This window comes from Hydractinia symbiolongicarpus, chromosome 5, assembly GCF_029227915.1.
Source record: "Hydractinia symbiolongicarpus strain clone_291-10 chromosome 5, HSymV2.1, whole genome shotgun sequence".
NCBI lineage: Eukaryota > Metazoa > Cnidaria > Hydrozoa > Anthoathecata > Hydractiniidae > Hydractinia > Hydractinia symbiolongicarpus.
Window position 1 is genome coordinate 12,247,783 of NC_079879.1, and position 19,616 is coordinate 12,267,398.

The window sequence follows — 19,616 nt, forward strand, 5'->3', positions numbered from 1 at the left end:
CTGGTAACCAGTTAGGAGAAAGTCACCGATTTTTTGGAGAGCGAACTGATAGCATTTTAAACTGTTGTTGTCTACACGCTTAGGGCATCATATGGTTAGAGTGCTTGTGATTTCTGCGATTACTGACTCAAGTATACATACAATTATAAATCATCCATGAATTAACACAAATCTAGCTATGTAAGCATATATGCAGTTTGGCTATTGACAACATATTTTACATGATCAAAATGGGAACGCTGTTCTCTCGGGCAAAAAAAAACGTTTACAGCGTTGATTTTTATTGATATTTCATCTATTTTGGTTACGCAGTTGGGTTTTAATAGAGAAAAATAAAATACGTTCCAAAGACAATTTCGCACTCGCCGTTAGCGTTTACCAGTTCTTGAATCACCACACACGACAAGTATAGTTCCCGCCCTTTGGGCGCTTTGTGAGCAAACCCTTCTAACCATATACGGAGCAATGCTTTCGCCCGACTTTGTCGGAAACAATATCGTCTGAAGGTCATTGCGTGAGTACCTAAAATGGCTGTATTTTGTTGATGGAGAGTGCGATTGATTTGATGTGATTGATCAACCCAACCCAGTGTTAGCATACTTTTCTTATTTGATTTTTGGAAGTCCACCAGTTAGAGAATGGGTAAGGATTAAAACTCTTTCCTAATTTTATTTCAGAACACCCAAAACGAATTCGCTTGCATAATAAAGAGAGACATTCTCTTTTCAACATTTATAGATGAAAAAGGTATCGAATAAAAAACATTAACTCGTTATCTATACCTTTACATAGCTGTACCAATCAGCCTAAAAAGTCCCAGTAAAGGATGTTGATAAATTGCAATGAAAAATCCAAGGCGGAATTGTCTAATGCAACTGCAAACACATAGTTTTGGGGTCCAAAAGCATTTAAGATTGCTGTTTAGGTATATCTTTGTGCTGGTCTTCTTGCATTTTTTTATCACCTTTATGTCCAGCTCACTAAAAGGTACAAAACTAGGGACAGTTAGGTCGCTGTAGCAGGCATATAGCTACAGTTTTAGGCTCAACCTACCTACAAAACAGGGATACTGTGTTTACAGACATCAATCATATCCCTGAACCAGGGATATTGGGATTTTTGCTCTTGTTGGCACATGTGCTTCTTAATAACAGATCTTTGTTTTACTTTTGTACCAGCTAAAGTACCTTCACAGATCTACAGACCGCTATCAGGAAGCCTAACATTGTGATTGTGTTTAATGCTTCACACCCACAATCCACGACCTTATCATGTCAGTGATTATAAACATATTATATAGCAGATCGTCGACCTATTGTAAAGATCATCCTCATCGTGATTCTGAGTTGTTTAGATTTTTGAAGGCGTATTGTGTGTTGTTTTTTTTTGTTAGAAAAACAAAAAAATCAAACTGGTAAAAAAAATAAAAAACAATTACGCAAAAATAAAAAAAAATGCACAATAATTATTACGCAAAGAGCTGCTAGTAAGTCTTTTTAGAGCAAGATGTAATAAAATGAAAGAAAAAAAAACATTATAGAGTTCGATCATGTTTCTTATAAAAAAATGCGAAATGCCATAAGCTAGAATATTATATGCAAAAAATAAGAATTAAAATCATACCAATAAAAAAATAATGCATACCTGATACTTCGTCACAAAACTTGTTCCTTGGATATATGCCTGGATTGCAATTTTTGCTGTCCCTTTTATCGTAGAACAATTTTGTATATCCTTTTTAAATTTGACACAGATCTTACACCACACAAAATTTTGCGCCGTTTTTTTTTTTTTTTTTCAATGGTTTTATAGCCAATTACATCTGACACGTTATAATTTAAAAAGGCTTTTAAGGCCAAACAATTTCCCTTTTCAGTTGCCATCTCTCCACGCTACTTGCAATTCTGTACTCTAAAGAAATTTATTTCTGGTTCTTTTTCTTTTGAAAGAAGTTTTACCGTTTTTACCTTTTTATTCAAAAAAATGATCAATGGGTTTACCTGTTCATTCAAAAAGTGATCAATAAGTTTTCCCTATTTACTTTCGAACACGCAAATTTTTTTCTTCTTTAATATTCTAGACATTGCTTGACCTTATTTAAAAGAAAAATTTTGCAGTCTCGCATTTTTTTTCTTTGTTCTTTCCGCAGTGTGATTTCTAAGAATGGTTACTCGCTACAGTTTTATTTAGGAGCGTGATTGTTCACGCACCTAAGAAATGAATTGATATTTTAGGCGACTTATTTTTCCTTTGTCTAACACATTTTAGGAGCGTGCCAAGGTGCGCGCGCGCGATCACGCACCTAATATGACGCAGCCTGCTCCCCAGTCATAGTATGTTCAAAAAAAAACCTTGACCAATAGGGTTAACAGTATTTTAAGGTTTTAATAGCCATCCTTTAACAATAATTAACAATAACAATAGAATATTTTTTTAAGTAATGATTTTCATGATCAATCGCTAGTGTTGTTACCGTATTTTCTGGTATTTAACCCACAGGTTATAAGTTGATTTTTATGACTTCCACTGTGGGTGCGGGTTATAATGTGGTGCAGGTTATGTGATAAGTTTTATATTTTCTGTCATTTATTGTGAAATTTAAAGTTTTACATTCAATGAAGAAAATAGTACAAGTGGGATAAAATGGTAGATTAATATAAATGCATGCGCAATCCTATATCTACGTAATTTTACTTCAACTAGGTGATTTAATTACGAGCTCTTTAAACACAATTCTGGAGATCATTTTTCTTTTGTGTTGAATGTAATTCTAATCTATATATATCTTTGCAATCACATTGAGCACATTAAAATGATTTGCTTCTGGTAATAGAGCAATATGGCAGGTATCATTTTTAGGTTTAATTGACACTTATTTCACAACCTAGTGCCCAGGACTTAATTATTAATTCCTGTTAAAAATATTAAATAATGTTAAAATTAAAGTATAGATAATAATTTTCTTTTTTTATCTTCGCTACCTTTGAGCATCAGGTGGCCACTGAAAATATCAAAAATAAATATAAAATACAATTGATAAGACACACGCAACTATCTCCTGCTCATTGCCGCCATTTATTTTATCATGCACACTGTGATTGCTGAGATATAAAAGAAAACACTTGAAATTAAAAAAAAATCTAAAGAAGTTGATTTTAACATTTTTCATTAATTTTAAAAAGTTTTTTATTTTTATTTTACTTTATCTATATATCTACTATATCTTCTATATGCAACTGTATCAGAAGAGATGCTATAGTTAAACTTGTGGATATAATTTTGTTATTAATAACATTTTTAATAATTATAATTGCCTTTCTTGGTTGACTTTTGTACTCACAAATTAAAAAATATCACTTCGGATTATCATATGCAAAGTTAGCAAAATTAATGTTTAATCCTGGGATGAGCAATCTCATCCAGTAACTTGATTATAAGGCATTTTTTAAAACAACTTTGCAAAAATGTTTGTGAATAAGGCGGGTGTTTGCGCAGGGTCAAGCAAAAAAGAATCATCCTAGTTTCGTGACTATGTCCTAATTCTGTGATTATGTCTAAATTTTGTGATGTTGTTTTTCTAATTATGAGATCCACTGGGATTATTTCTAAAACCAAATTAGGATTAAAATGGTTGCAATAATTGTGGACATGTCTCAGATGTATCTAGTGGATGCTTTAAACATGCCAATGTGTCTTGTTCTATTGCTTAAACTTGGTGAAGCAAATTAACAAAGAGTATCTGTGGAAGAGAGCACACTGACAAATTTTTTTTTAAAAAATATTCTCCAGCCTGTCTAGCTTCATAATAATATAGTTTTTTTAGTATTTTATAAATGATTTCAAAGATAACAATAATGTCATACCCCAATTCATTAGTGAGCTACCACAGTAATGTTTAGGCTGTTTGTTCTGTAAAATGCACAAGTTTTTAGTACCAGCGAAATAAGTAATACGGTAGTTCGTAGATGTAAGGCTTAATATATGTCAGATTTTTGTAATATTGCACATGAGACGGCATCTGTATCGGTAAAGTGATCTTCAAATTACAACAAAAGTTCAAATTCAGGATGAAATTTGCAACCCAAAATAAGAAGCATATCTACGAATTTTGTGTTATTGTATGTTTTCATTTTATTTATTTGTTATATGGTACGAACGAAACTTGAGGACTGGCTCTAAAAAACATTTTAAGAATGCTAATTTGCATGTGTTTGAAAATTTATAAGTGAAAATCCCACTTTAAAAAAAGTAATCAATTGGTGTTATTATAAAAATATTCTGTCATATATGTTTTCAGGGTGTATTTCCGAAATGCAAATTGAGGGCCACTAATTTCCAAATAGGAATTTCATTAAGGTGGTTTTTAGTATTATTAAAATTTGATTATGGAAGCCAAAGTAATAATAATAATAAAGTAATAGCTTTGTTACCAACCATGGGCATTTTTTTGCTATTTTGATGCTCTGGAGACAAGGTTTGCTCTTCTCGTAGTGTAAGTGTAGAAATTGTATACCGTCAGCATAAATCAGCATGACCATGTGAAAATAAAACACAAAGGACAAACACAAGGTAAAGCATCTGGTCAAAGCTATGTCATGGTTGGAGTGTATTTTTACAAAATTTATGTAACCTGGCATAGGTGACACATAAAACAAAATAAAAAATTAATACACAGTACTGTAAAATCTTAACATCAACGATCACGTATCGTATAACATACCAACACCCAAGACAAAAGAAAAAAAATGCTCTCCAGGATTGTGTTGTTCAGGGAGTGTGAAAATATATTTCACCGTGCAAAAAAGAACTGAAATAAAAAAATTACATATTTTTCAATATTGATTATGAAGGATAAATTAAACTTTTAGCTTCAATTTTTTGGTCCATGTGATAAAAACATTCACTTGAAAGTAAATGTTACATAAATAGCTGATATCTAGACTCTTCATAAAAACAGATAATGCTAAGATGTGCAAATAGCTTTACATTGCAGCAAGTGATCACGGATTATGTGATTGGCATGTGCAGTTAGAATATACGCGACAAATGCCTGCGCAATACATTTTTTTTTCCTATGAGGTTTTAGACACAATGAGATGCGAAGAAGTTAAATAAAATCCCATGTAGGCAATTTTTTGCTTAGATTGGAAGGTTGTAATGATGCTGATGGCAATAAATAATTTTGTGATGTGAATAATTTGTGTTTGCTTCATAGACTTGCGCTACAAAAATGTTTAATTTTATTCACGCAGGAATTTTTAATCGATTTTTTAATATTTAGTCAATCCCAGGACAAAAAACATTGAGTTTTCTGGACCATATTAACTTTTGTAGTGATTTTGTTAGGAAAATTTTGTTACATTTCGGTATATCACTGCCTTAAATCAACTAGTGGTCAAAATACAATTAGATGATACAGTAACAAGGCACATGCAACCATCAGGGGCTAATACAGGTCGATAAAGATACTGTTATACTGATTTTGGGGACATTCAATATGTGCATCTTAAATAGGGAGATGGAAACTGTGTTAGTTTTTGTAATGATTGATAGGGAAAAATATGTTGGAAAAGATTCTAGATCTGTTTTATAGAAAAAAACCAGCCAACCTAAACAAAGATTTTCTAGTGGAAATGTTTTTTTAAGAAATATTTTCAACATTACTATTGCAGTAGTAAGAATTTCCATACCTATGTGAAGTTCTCTTTTCATTATGAAAAAAACATTACAATGGTATTATAAATCTTTCATGCAAAGTTTGATGAGAAACGAGCAGACTAAGTACTGTGTGCTGTTTTTTTATACCTATAAAACGACATTCAGCAGTTAAATATGTTTTGTTTAAACTTGGACCTCCACAAAGTTTTTTAAGAAAGCAGACAAACCTTTTCTCTCATCATACTAATTCAGTTCAATCTTCTTTTTTTCAGCCACAGTGAAAGTTCTGTTTGAGTATGAAGCAGAGCAGGAAGACGAATTAAATTTAAAAGTAGGAGATATTGTGAAAAATGTTGATGTTCAAGATGGTGGCTGGTGGGAAGGTGAGATCGGCGGCAAACGTGGAGTGTTTCCTGAAAATTTTGTTGAACTTATCAAGCCAGATGAAAATAAAGCACCACCACCTACTGCTGCTACTGCTGCTGAAAGTAAAAAACAAGCCAAAGTTACTTTTCAATATGAACCAGAACAGGATGATGAATTAGCACTTGAAGTAGGAGAAATAGTTGAAGTTTTAGAAGATGATGATGAGGGTTGGTGGAAGGGAAGTTTAAATGGAAAGATTGGAATGTTTCCTTCAAACTTTGTCGAAAGGATAAAAACTAGTGTTGTCAAAGAAGAACAAAAGCCTCCTTTACCAGAAGCCACTGAAGAAGCAGGTATGTTCAGATGTTCTTCATGGTTTAATGTTTTTGTTTTTTAATCAACATAATTTACAAAGTAATTAACCCCTCTTGCATTTCCTGACAGCTATAATATGCTCTTTTGAGATAAGTCATACATATAGTTGTTTCATTCAATATAGTGGTGTCCACATATTAATAATACATTAATATAAATTTGTGTATAATTAATAAGGAATTCACTGTTGCCTGCTCATTGATTTTTTTTTTCAGAGAAGTTTATAATATTTTTTAAAGTATTCTTTTAAAAAAAACATGGTATGGTTAGTAGCATTTGTTTAAGCTGTATAAATTATTAGATTTGCAGTGCGACTGTTTTTTTATTAAAATGTATTTGCTTATGTCACTAAGAAAGATTTTCGCAGATTTTTTAATTTCGTAAAAATAACTAAACTTCAACTAACTTTCAAGTGGAACTTGCAGTTTGAATTTCCTTGATTTTTTTTGAAAGGGGATTTTTTTATATTTGCAAATTCGAAGTGTTAATCAAAATATAATGTAGAAATGAAAATGAAAAATATTTCTCTGGTAAAAGGCAAAATAGTTCTGGTAAGTTAATGGTTAAAATATAATTGTTAAAGCAAGTAAAGAATTAAAATAAAAAAAAATTCACACTTCTATTTTATTTTTCATGTTTTACAGAAATAATATGATTTGTAACTATTATTTTGGCAAAACCAGCTGATATACTTAATATTGTGGATTTTCTACCTTTATTAAGGTTCTCTTTTTTGTTTAATCATTTTAATCTAGCAACCAGCTGATAATTCAAAATATTAGCCTGTATTGCTCTTGCTCAATGTTTTGTCTCAGTATACAGCTGTAAACCTGATGCTTTCTTAATATCTAATATTATATAATTTTTATTTTCATTTTCTTAAGATGTTAAACCAAGACCAAAATCCCAAATGGGATTTGGTTTAAAACTAGAAGATCTGTCAAGAAATAAACTCAAAAAAGTCGACAAGGGAGGAGAACAAAAGCCTGTACAGATGGTCCAACCAATGGACCATGCAAAGGAGCCAGAAAAGGTGCGTGATTCCAGTTGTAGTTGTTTTTATAAAACCCATGTAAAAGAAATTGTTTTTGCTTGTTTTTCTTCTTTGAAGACAATCATTCTCTTTCTCCTGAATTCTAGCTAATGATATTAACTTGTTTCAAGAGAATCGAGAGAAAATACTGTATTTTTCAACGATTTATACTTTCAGATCACATAACAGGTCACGTTTAATTTTCACAGAAGCTCTAAATATCTTTCTGTATACATATATTTTTCTTATGTGAAATATATTTTGTTTTTTCAAATTGTATCCTTTTCTTGTTTTAATGTATTTTAGAAAGTGCCAGCTTCACCTCCTGTCTCTGGTAAGTTCTATAACCGTGACAATATATGGTACATTGTTTCAGCTTAGTCAAAAGCCGTTAGGTTCAGGTACAAAGAGAAAAAAAGTCAGCACCTCCTGTCTTTAGATGGGGAGTAACTTACTCAAATTTTTTATCGCATTCGCATTGAATCTTTTTTTTATAGCACAACCAACAACCAAGCCTGTTCAAAAAGCTAAAGTCACATTTGCATATGACCCAGAACAAGAAGATGAATTAAAGCTTAACATAGGTGATGTAGTGATAGTAACAAACAAAAACGTTTTTGAGGGATGGATGGAAGGTGTATTAAATGGAAAAAAGGGTTTATTTCCTGATAATTTTGTCGAAATGTTACCTATGGAGCACGTCAAAACTGAGCCTGATTTACCAGCACCGCATAATATAAATGGACAAAAGTCTGTTAAACGAGCTGCTAAGCAAGACCCTATTGCTGAACCTGAAAAGGTGGATCATACAGAAAAGCTAAAGCATATGGTATGGGATATCTTTTCTTCGTGTTTTGTTTTTGTAATGCGCAAGGAAATGGCAGGGTTTCTATACCCCCTCATAACTCCTCAAATCTCATCAAATGTCCCCAATGGAAGTTAAGGTTTTCTACTCAAATCTCCTCAAAAATATTTGATTACTTTTTATATATGTTATTTTTTATATTATTTGTTTCGAATCGCCAAAAATTGTGGTTGCTGTGGCCTGCAAACATTCCTTTTTTTGTTCTTAGTTATCTTTTGTAAGAAAATATTGAGATGCCAGTCTGTGTGTTTCTTCATTTTTACAAGTGCAAGTTTTTCTTTTCAAATCTCTTCAATTTTGTTAACCTCCTCAAAAATCACAAAAATCTCCTCAAAAGTCCTCAAATCTTCTTAAATTTTTTTTTGAAAAAAGAGTGGAAACCCCAAATAGATTTATCCTATGATGTATACGAGGTTAGTTGCGCACTACATAATAAATTTACGATACGTTCGTCCACGTAAACATGTCGCCCTGCTATCTTGCTCATGACGGAAAAAGGGTACTTGGCCTTTATGAAATGAGCTTCTTGTTATACTTGTCTAGGATATTAGAGGCTGTGCATGTTATTTCGTATATTTTTTAGGCTGCATGTTGGGTGCACGCTTGTTACCGTGCAAACAATTCATAAAGCTCTGGTTCAAATGATATGATAATTAAATTCTTTTTTATATTTCCAACCATAGGGAATACCAATGATGCCTCATGGAAATAACTTAAAGCAAGGTACTTTCATGCTACTTTTATTTTTCACCAGTTAATGATTTTCATAAATATTTATGTTTTTCTTATTATATTAAATTTATTTAGAATTAGAAAAAAAGATGTCACAACCACCCCCGGCATCAAAACCTCCACTTCCGGAAACAAAAAAGCCAGCCAGCAAAGGCCCTGCGCCACCACCTCCAGCCTCAAAAAAGCCGAAACCAGCCTTACCACAACAGCCGAAACCACCGAAACCACAAGTTCCTGCTGCTCCTAAAAAAGAGGAAATCCATCCTTCTTCTCCAACGAAACTATTAAGCGAAGCGCCAAGATCAGCTTCCATATCTGTGGGATCAGTCGGTAACAAGTACGGTCCTCATCCACGATCAAATTCTGAATCTTTCAAACGAAATAATCCTCCGGCTGCTGCTGCTGCTCCTACTAAGAATCAAAGTGGTGTAACACACCAAGGTTCATTTATTCCATATGCATGTTCTTTTTGTTAATCTAAGAGATGTTTTTAATTATGCGTGAATAGTCGCTGTTAATCGTTATTTTTATTCTCCTTTTTTTAGGATCAATAGATTTGGATATTATAAAGTCGACCGAACCACTTAGTCACGTACAGAGGGCCAAGGCTCCAGCAAAGAATCCACCCTCAAAGTTTAAGGTACCATTGTGAATTGCATGAACAGCATAGGCGCGATCTTTGTAGCGAGAGCTTGGGTATGAATATAACTGTATTTGTGATTGCAGTATGAAATAGAGTGAACAGCGTCCTAGATGGCTCAAATGTATAAATAATAACAGAAAAGATGGTTTAAAACTGAGAGAAGAGGAATTAGAAAACTATAGAAATGTTTAAAAAAAGTTTGTCAGAAGGTTTATTGCCGCAGGCTTCTACATCTTGGTTTCCTCTGACAATAATTAGTATCTGTTTGTTACTCTTTTATAACTAACCCTGTTGCTATGGGCCTAGGCCACAAGTTAAGCCAAAAAAAAGCAAGCTGCTTAACAACTTTCCCTGTCTAGTTGGCCTTATCAGGAGCTTATCCATTATGGACTTATCGATCAACATCACAAACACAGTCCAAGCGGTGTGAGGAAATTGTATGAAAAAATGCCTCAAAAACCTTTTAAATTACAAAGTATAAAATCACGAATTATAAATGCATTCCTGCACATTTTTCCTCTATTCTCTGTACAATTTCTTTTATGATTGAATGAGAGTAGAAGGTTTTTGTATTTGTAGAAAGCACACGAAACAACAGAAGAAACAGACAAAGAGGTAACAGAAAAGATTTTGTTCATGTTTGTTATGTAAAGAGCAGACTGTGGTGTTAGCTATCTATATGGCAATAAAGAGTTTTAAATCATTAAAAGCTGTGTCTATTTTCTACTTTCATCTTGCTCTTTATATATTCCCGCTTAAATGAAATAAGCAGCAAATTATTTTTTCGCAAAAAATAAAGTGCTGAAATTTATCAATTTTATGTACCTTAAGATGGATTAAACTGTTATTGGTATTTTTCTCTCATTTTTACCACAATTTAGGACGACAAGCCGATTATGGAAAACAACAGGGAGAATAATTCAAAAGAAGTTGACCAGCTAAAGTCTCAAGTGAATGATATACAAAATAAGATGAATGAAATGGAGAAAAAATTTAAAAAGTTAATGTTACAGGTCACAGATGATTTGGACAATGAGCGAAAAATACGATTAAATCAACAGGTTGAAATAGATAGATTAAAGAAGCAGCTTGATATTTTAGGTGAGAAATAAACCAATATGCAGTAACAGTCACCGCAATTGGTGTTCATTTGCGATTTATTGAAAAAGATATGGAGTTTAATTCTGTCGTAAATTTTGCTATTTTGTCGCATATTTTGAACTTTATCGTAAATTTCAAACAATTTTGTCGTAATATTATGAACTGGAAATATTTTATATGTGCATCCTTCTTTATACTGAATGGTAATGAAATAAAAGCAGTAGTGTACATATTTCGAAACTGTTACGACGTTCCTTCCTCGTAACTCGCGCGTAATACCAGTGTTACTACATTTCACGCTTTTTGTTTTATAAGAACACCAGCCTCGAATGTTATCGAGAAAATGAGAAAATCATGAGCAGACCCTAACGATTATTTTTAAGCCTAAGAACAACTCAAATCTGAGTTTTGCCATAAAATCAGAACAACCCAGGATGTGACATCTCGTACAATTCTTACTATTTAGAAAACAAAAAGAAATTAGGCTACATAATGCTCAAATAATAAGAACAGCAAGGTTGTTGCTGATTTTTATAAAATATCGTGTAGTGCTTTTCTCTGTAACGTACAGGTTTTCGTTCAAGGAAAAGATTTTTTTGTGATTTACTAAATGTTGTAATTACCTTTGTGTGTGTACAATTAGATGTTTGATTTTTAAATCACGCGATTGTTAATAATTGTTTTTGTATGTAAAAAATAGCGAACTTGAATCTAGATATATGGCTTTTTTATTCATGTTTGTGATTTTCGCAAATATTCCACACTTGTTGGAACTCAAAAAACATTTCAACATGAATAGCTAAGTGCTAAAATATATAATACTTCTTTTAAAAAGTGAGGTTGCAGTGCTTTTGAAAGTAAAAAAAATATGTATTCATTTATAGAGTTATAGATATGGAAAAATTTGTTTGCAGATATACGATAATTTCATAGTTAATCTATTTACTTTTATTTACGCATATAACTCTTTATACTTCGGGAAAAAACTCTCGCTGTGATAAGTGAAATAATTCGTTAACGCGTGTTTTTTATACACGCAATCATAACAAGTATCTGCGTATTATATATAAAATCATATATTGTAAATTTGTGAGCGCTGCACCCAATTTTTAGCTGTCTGTCTTTCTACTTTTAAGAAAGACGACTTTCCCGTACACAATTGGAGATCTCTTCTAATTCTCGAATGCTTAAAGACGGGTTGCTATATCCCCTACTATGTTATGGGTCTGTATCTAATGAAGTTTTTTGTGCATAGATTTCTTCATCACGCTTAATGAAACACATGACTAACTTTTGAATAGAATAGAAGATAGAAGATATTGATAGAATTGTGTAGGTATGCGAAATTGTATATTATAGAGAAATAGAAAGAAACGCAGGATAATTTTTATACCCTTTTTTCTCGAATTTAATTTGTTTTAGTTAAAATTGTAAATTAATAATTGAAAAAATATATTTCCTTCAACTTGCAGTGTTTTAAAGTACAAAATTCCTAACCACCGAACTCAAGCATTGCTGGAAACAGCACTGGAAACTAAGTAGTCATGCTGCACGTTGTTTTTATGGTCGGTTATTTTTTTCTGTAATTGAGAATTCATGGTTCTTCGCAGCCAATATCATCCCCAAAGCTTCTTCGCTTAGCGCTAGTCACGTACCAGAAAGTTAAAAGAGCCCAGGAAACGAGATTGCCTCCAATCCTATTCTCATGCTGAGCGCTAAGCAGAAAGGGTAGATTTACACTTTTTTAGTCTCTGGCATGACTCGGCCGGGGTTTGAACCCAAGGCCTCCCGCACTAGAAAGAAGCGAACGCTCTACCATAAGACTACCAGTCATTTATGACTATTCAACAATAAAATAACATCAATTTTTCGATGGCAGCTGTAGAGCAAAGCAACATTAGCATCAAAATTGCTGTGAACCGAATGGTGGTAAAATTGGAAAGTGGCAACATAAAAAGGCTAGTCAACATTTTAAGCATATTTTAACCATACTTTTAGACCAGAATAAAAGTTCTTATGAGCATACTAAGGCTGAGAGTTAGTCCTCGTCATCCTCATTTTCGGCCTAAAGTCCGTTTTCCTTGCCAAAATATGGATATTAATGACTTCCGTTTTAGGTGTTGTTTCAAATTACTCTGCGACAAGCCTGTCTTGTAAAGTCTTCCTTGATCGAACTTTGGACTTTGCCCTAGAACACCGGTACAAAATTAGGTTCTAGCCAATTTAATCTTCATCTGTGTGACATCTCTAATGATACGAATATCTATTTAGCCTAATTGTCTCTCAGACTCGCAGGTTTTAACATCCATCTTCAATCATTCCTTAATTCACTGCCCACGTATTACTAACGTACAACATAATAATTTTTATACAGGTTTTGTACGATCCAACTTCCAACCTTAATCGAAAAGAGTCTATTGATCAACAAAGGAATTAATACTCTGAATGCTGTTCAAGCAGAACTTATTCTGTAAATAACACTATTTCAAAAAAAGTAGTTTTTTATTTACCGTTTGTTAACGCTAAACATCGACGGATGCTGACAGTTTTATAAATGGAAATGCTCCTTTTTGGGCATGAATAACGCAACATTTATGATTTGCAGAAAAACATGGCTGACCCTTGTAATAGAAGGTTATTTGTATTAAACAATTTTTTATTTATTTATTTTTTTATTTTTTAAGAGGGAGCAAGACGAGCAAAAAACATTTGTCGCTTAATTCACGTCTTATCGAAGTTATGAAAAAACTGTTCTACTTATGCCTCCTGAAAATTTCACTAACTCAGATGTTAACAATTTTTATTTTTGTTTACTTATTAACCAACAGCAAACAGAGCAAAGAAGACTGGTTTTCTTCTTGGAAGTCTATTCTGCAAGTTCTGCAAATAAGAAATTTAACAGGGCTAGTTTTATGGCCTGTAGTGTGAATGCTCAAAATTATTTTAGTTAAATTAAAAAGCCACTTGATCACCAATAGTAGTTCTTAGAAAATACAACAAAAATTTGTACGTACGAAAGTTACCCCTTTATCCTTGTTTGTTTTGCTCTGAATCTATTAATTTGCAAAAATTACTACGTCTAAGGAATAACTAGACAGGATGTCAATTAACTTACAATTAAAAAAACTGCACAACATTGACATATACTTTATCTTTCATTTATAGATATATGTACATATCGAGAAACAAAACCAACAAAACCAGAAAAAGATCTGGAACATTGCAAAAAAACCCAAGACTTGCTGATGAAATCAGTCAGGCATAATTTCATATTTGTGATATTTTCTTTCTTACTCATTTTGATTTCTCTTCAACACAACGACCATAATTCAATTGACGATAATAGCAGGATTTTGCAGCGATTTCCTTCTTAACACCAACACTACAAGTCCAAAACATGACAAAACAGCTAGACAGGTACACACATACTCTAGTTGTGTGAAAGAGATGGCAGCTGTCAATAACGCTATTAATTCTCCGAAACGCGAAAATGCCAATCTTATACTTTCTGTTAATGTTTGCACGCGAGAACTAGTCATCTTTGCCATAGCACCAATAAGAAATACATCATCAAAAATAACAAGAATTGCGAAAAGTATTGAGTAACATGTCCAACATACAATGTTTAGAATTAGGTTTGAGTTATATACTGCTAGCACGGTATACATAATTAGGATCAATGTGACAAACAGAGTACAAATCCAACTCATATATACAATTGAATGATCATTTAACGGTCGATACGTTATAAATAGTAGAAAAACGACTGAAGCTATTCCATTTCCAAACACAATGATGTTGATTTCAACAACTCCCCAATTCATCAGTTTAACAATTGCTAACGGCAGCCAAAGATCAAATGAGACCATGCAATACATGAACATAAATGAAGACAAGAGAACTATTAGCGTATCTGTATGCTTTAAAAGTTGTTTGAATACACAAATAACACTTTCTTTTTTGTTTTTTGATTTGTTTGGTAGCAACAGTTCATTACTTTCATCATCTGAGTTATTTACTGTTGTATATTCTGCAATCTCCTCACCAACTGTCTCTTGCTCTTTTAAATCATATTCTTTGGATAGGTCACTTACTAAATACGTCACTAAAATTTGATTTAATATAAAGACGACGGCTAAGCAACAGGCAGGAGCATTTGTGTAAGTGATATGTAACCAACTAATAAAAAAATCTGCTTTTACAAAAATAAAATTAATTCCTGGGCCTAGAACAAATCCAAGACCAAATGCCATCCCTATTATGGAAAGCTTTGACGATAGTTCGTCATCAGAATATGATCTAGCTAATTCACTACTAATAATAGATTTATGATACCCTCCCACACCTGAGATTAGTCTACCAAAAAATAAATTCCAAGGCGAGTATGGTATAGCATAGAGAGCATTTCCGATTGCAATGAAACAATTCCCAATTAGAAACATACTTGATGTATTTCTGTACTTATCGAAAATATAACCAATAACAATTGATGCTGCTATCTGTGTCGTTACGTACACTGCAGAAATTAGAGCATAGAACAGCTTTAAATGAGAGGCTTTTAGCGTTTCTTCAAGATATAGCCATAAAGTTACAAATGTCAAAGAGTATTCCATTCCCAAGCAAGTATTTTGACATGTAAAGGCAATAAAGGTACGATGTCTTTTTTTATACCATTCTTTAAGGTCTTCGATGCTTATTTTTGGTGTTTCTGTTGTCATTTTGGTTCTTATGGTTTTAAGATGATCTAAAAGGAAACAAAAGTATTATTTTCAAAAATGACATACACTTTTGATATAATTTGGGCAATTCTGTAATATGTACAATGATATTCGTCAATTTGACTTTAAGCCTCCTTGGAGTGGCGAGGGGTGGAAGGGTGCTGGCACCGATAACGTCCTACCAAAAAGTTTGTTGTGTTCTAAATACATGCCATAAAACTGTATGTGCCTGACAGTAAATGTTAACAATTTTATCTCAAATGATGACTGAAAAGAAAGACTTCTTCCCTCCAAAGTTAACTAACTTAATCTTTATAAATCAACAATATTTAACAGAGTTGTTGAGCGTAAATTAGCTCAAACTTAGAAACATCTTCACGCCAATGTTTGCCATACATCTAAGGCTCATACACACTTTGCTTTTTTTGTTGTTGTTGTTGATTGCAATTTTTACATATTAAAATATGGAATTATTCTCAGTTTATTCTTCTCGGAATTTTTGTTTCCGAAATATGGTTTCATTTTTAATTCTCTTGTTCATAGTGATTAAACGGTTTTTTTGACGCATTCGCTGCACTCTTGTCCAAGATTCCTCCAGCAGGCCAGGAAATAGTATTTTTCTCAAATTTTATTTGCTTTTAATTTTCCTACCTTTTAACTATTAATGGTGTTTTTAGTATGTCGTGATTGGTTTATAAAAATACTCATGTACGCGACACGTTAAAAAAGAGCGTACTATGCAATCCCTCCAAACAGATTGCATGCACAGTAGTACTGGAAAGTTAAATATGAACTTTTTGTTGCTTCATAGTCATAAAAAGAGTTACTGTGATCATTATTTGATTACACAAAGGAGGGCGAATTATATTCAATAAACACAACGGATAACAACAAGGAACGAACAACTCTTACCAGTAACGGTAAAAACTAAAACAGGACGTTATTACGTGACGTTCAACAAATTTTTACAAATTTTTACAATCGTTACGATTTTTAGATAAAAATTAAATTAATAACTAACCATAAACATGCTTCAATCATGCAGTCAGAAAAAGAGTCCCTAATTACCTTTTTATTGTCAATGTTGGTTGCTTGCTCGTGACTAACTAGCTTACAAACTAATCAGGTCCTAAATGGGAAATTGAAACGTCATTAACACACGCAAAGTTTATTTTAAAAATCGGCGCGTGGGTATTCACATCAGCTCTGAACCATACCATTGCACCTGAGTGCAATGTGTTAACCAATTGGGTTTTCGCGAGAGAAATGACAATTGCCCTTTCATTTATTTTGATTATAATGTGTGTATACGCTGTATGTACCGTCACCCGTTCAACCCATATTTTGATATCTATTGGTCTTTTAGATCTCTATAAGTCGTTTCGTGGGTCGACTCACAGATTCCTCAACATTGTTAGAGCCTTTGCCGTCCTTTAGCGCACCCAAAGTCCGCTGCTTTCTTTTTATGAGTAATTGTTTTAACTAAGCTATAACTCTTAATTCTAAGCAGATAACTTGGAGTTTAAGTGATTAAGATCTTCTCAAGCTAACTTTACATGGTGTTGAAAACTGAGGAAAGGAGACATTCTTCTTATATATATATTTTTAAGTTCTGTATACTTTAGGAGGTAAAGATAAAAAGTCATGACAAAAGGTCGTCTTTTATAACACATGGTTATAACACATTTTATAACACAACAATCATGAATCCTTTTTTTAATAACCAGAAACTTTCCAATAGTTTAGACCTCCATTGTCAAGGAAAGGACTTCTATTAGCTGAAATTTTTTCGTCAGAAAACTATTTTTCTAAAAAATCGGTACTTTCCTACTTAATTGCTTTAAGTTGCTATCCAAATGTTTTTGGTTATAAAATCATCACGTGTCGAATTCTCATTCTGTTTCCTGTGCTAGCTATGTCTCTGTGTATTTCAAAAAGAAAAAAAATAAGCAGGCGTCATAAAAAAGTTATAATAGATAGATGGATGTGCATATTTTACATGGCTAGCCTCACAAATATCGAGGGATATACCCTGTCTATTATTTCCAGGAGGGGCCATGGCTTAGATGGAGAGTCCTAGAGTTTAATGCTCATTTTGAGCTACACAGACCCAATTAGGGCCTGCGCTCTACTAGACAACTCCCGGCAACATCCAACGGCCCACACAGTGTGCCATATTCCCAATTTCCCTCATATGGCTTGGGTTAACCCGGGGCTATAGTAACATTCACTCGCCCATGTTGAATCGCCGTCAAGAGGAATCGAACCCCGGTGTCCCGCACAGAGTACGAGAGCTATAACCACTAATCTACGGCGCCACAAATCCAGCATCAAAACCGGGTGTGGGGGTTTAAACGGGACATACAGCTAGTCTGATATAATAAAACGCTAATTCAGCGAGAAAAACTATTTTGTGGCTAAACAAAAAAATTTTTAGGCGAAGAAAAAAAATTAATAGATTTCTTAATCCTAAAACCTAGTAAAGTAACTAAAAACACGGAAATAACTATGTTTCATAACTAAATATCCATATTCCTTTCTATTGATATTATACTGAACTTTCATTACTGCATGGGTTAAAAAGGAAGCTTAGAACTTTATAAACATCTCTTACGGCTAATAGTAATATTTTTTCTTGATTTGATTCGTTCTTTTACAACATACGTCCAGCTCCAGACGGTAAAGTTTGTGGTGATGAAATTTTATCAGTATACCCTTCAACAGCAAATCGCACGCCCATTATGACCAATTTATCTTTGTTTATGAACTTGCTGATTATATATATCTTTACTCTGGATCCTATTAGCGTTAATAAAGTTATTTCATTGTGGCATATTTGTGTATTTAGTGCGTCGTAAGGCGCCCAAGAATCAAGGTTAGTAACACGTGGGAAATAAAATTATGCAGTGAAATAGGGCAAATGGCCTAATATTTGTAGAAGTGTTGCTACCTGTTAGTCTCGTGCTGCACATAATTGGTTGATGAAAATATTCCAGCATGCAGTACATTCAAATTAATAGCGTACTATGCAATCATTCTAAATAGATGCACAGTAGTACGGGAAAGTTAAATCGTAAAGTTTTTGTTGCGTCATAGTCATGAAGAGAGATACTGTGATCATTATTTGATTACACAAAAGAGGACGAAATATATTCAATAAACAAAACGAATAACAACAACAAAACGAACAACTCTTATCAGTGACGTTTAAAACTAAAACAGAACGTTTATTACGTTACGATCAACAAGTTTTTAAATTATTAACTAACCATAAAGTATGTTTCAATCATGCGGTTAGAGTCCCTAATTACCTATTTACTGTTACTGTTGGTTGCTTGCTCGTGACTAACTAACTTACAAACTGACCCAATTGGGCAATTAAAACGTCATTACCATATGCAAAATTTTTTTCAGAAAGCGGCGCGTTTGTCTTTATTGGTTGTTTAGATCGCTATAGGTCCTTTAGTGGGTCATAGATTCCTTAACATACTTAGAGTCTTTGCAATCCCTTAGCGCACCCACAGTGCGATGTTTTCTTCTTTTTCCTCAACGTGCTTTCATGGCCCCTTTATGACTGGGAAAAGGAACAATTTGAAAAGCACTGATAATTATTTCGAATTTGTTGCAAAACGCAAACGCAGAAGGAAAAATGATTTTCAAATTAACAAGACAATAAACGAGAATTTTATTTCATTACTCTGTTTATTTATTTCATAAATTTATTTCATAAATCTGCGCTGTTCTAATACTGGATTACGCCTTCTAGCATAATGCTAGAAGACATCGTTTTACCGATCCCTTTGCAAATTATCGTAAACAAAATGATTTCCAGACTGGTCCTGCCGATATTTTGTTAGTTCTTTCAGAGGACTGATAATGTTTTTAAATATTTTTCGTAGACATTCAACAATTACAAACAAGTCCGCTCCTGTGACACCTCAGGTGCAGGATGCACAGGAAACGACCACTGAGATCTAGTCCAGTGGTTTAAAAAGAAATATTGACAATAAATGTCGAAGCTAATGATTTATTGACAATAAATCATTAGCTTCACCCTCAAACAAACGTTGTGGGTTTGAGTTAACGAAGGATGAAAATAAGTCCGGACAACTGCCCTGAAAACAT

General features: G+C 33.1%; 2 protein-coding genes across 4 annotated transcripts; one reads left to right on the forward strand and one right to left on the reverse strand.

The window, feature by feature from the left end:
* Positions 1-482: 482 nt before the first annotated feature.
* On the forward strand, positions 483-12,238 carry LOC130644807 (SH3 domain-containing kinase-binding protein 1-like). Its single transcript, XM_057450557.1, has 10 exons — positions 483-642; positions 5,931-6,377; positions 7,284-7,432; positions 7,739-7,766; positions 7,930-8,261; positions 8,981-9,020; positions 9,105-9,470; positions 9,575-9,669; positions 10,252-10,287; positions 10,554-12,238. The coding sequence occupies exons 1-10, from the start codon at positions 639-641 to the stop codon at positions 10,782-10,784; spliced, it is 1,728 nt and encodes a 575-aa protein (XP_057306540.1). The 5' UTR covers positions 483-638; the 3' UTR covers positions 10,785-12,238.
* Positions 12,239-13,904: 1,666 nt separating this feature from the next.
* LOC130644809 (uncharacterized) lies at positions 13,905-18,281 on the reverse strand. Of its 3 annotated transcripts, XM_057450561.1 has the most exons (3): positions 18,106-18,281; positions 16,560-16,620; positions 13,905-15,517 (listed from the first exon to the last, which is right to left on the reverse strand). In XM_057450561.1, exon 3 carries the CDS (start codon positions 15,489-15,491, stop codon positions 14,103-14,105), a length of 1,389 nt encoding a protein of 462 aa, XP_057306544.1. In that variant the 5' UTR covers positions 15,492-15,517; positions 16,560-16,620; positions 18,106-18,281; the 3' UTR covers positions 13,905-14,102. The 3 variants fall into 3 exon arrangements, with proteins under 3 accessions (XP_057306544.1, XP_057306543.1, XP_057306542.1); XM_057450560.1 differs by lacking the exon at positions 18,106-18,281 and having other exon boundaries at positions 16,560-17,190; XM_057450559.1 differs by lacking the exons at positions 16,560-16,620; positions 18,106-18,281 and adding an exon at positions 16,404-16,478.
* Positions 18,282-19,616: the final 1,335 nt, after the last annotated feature.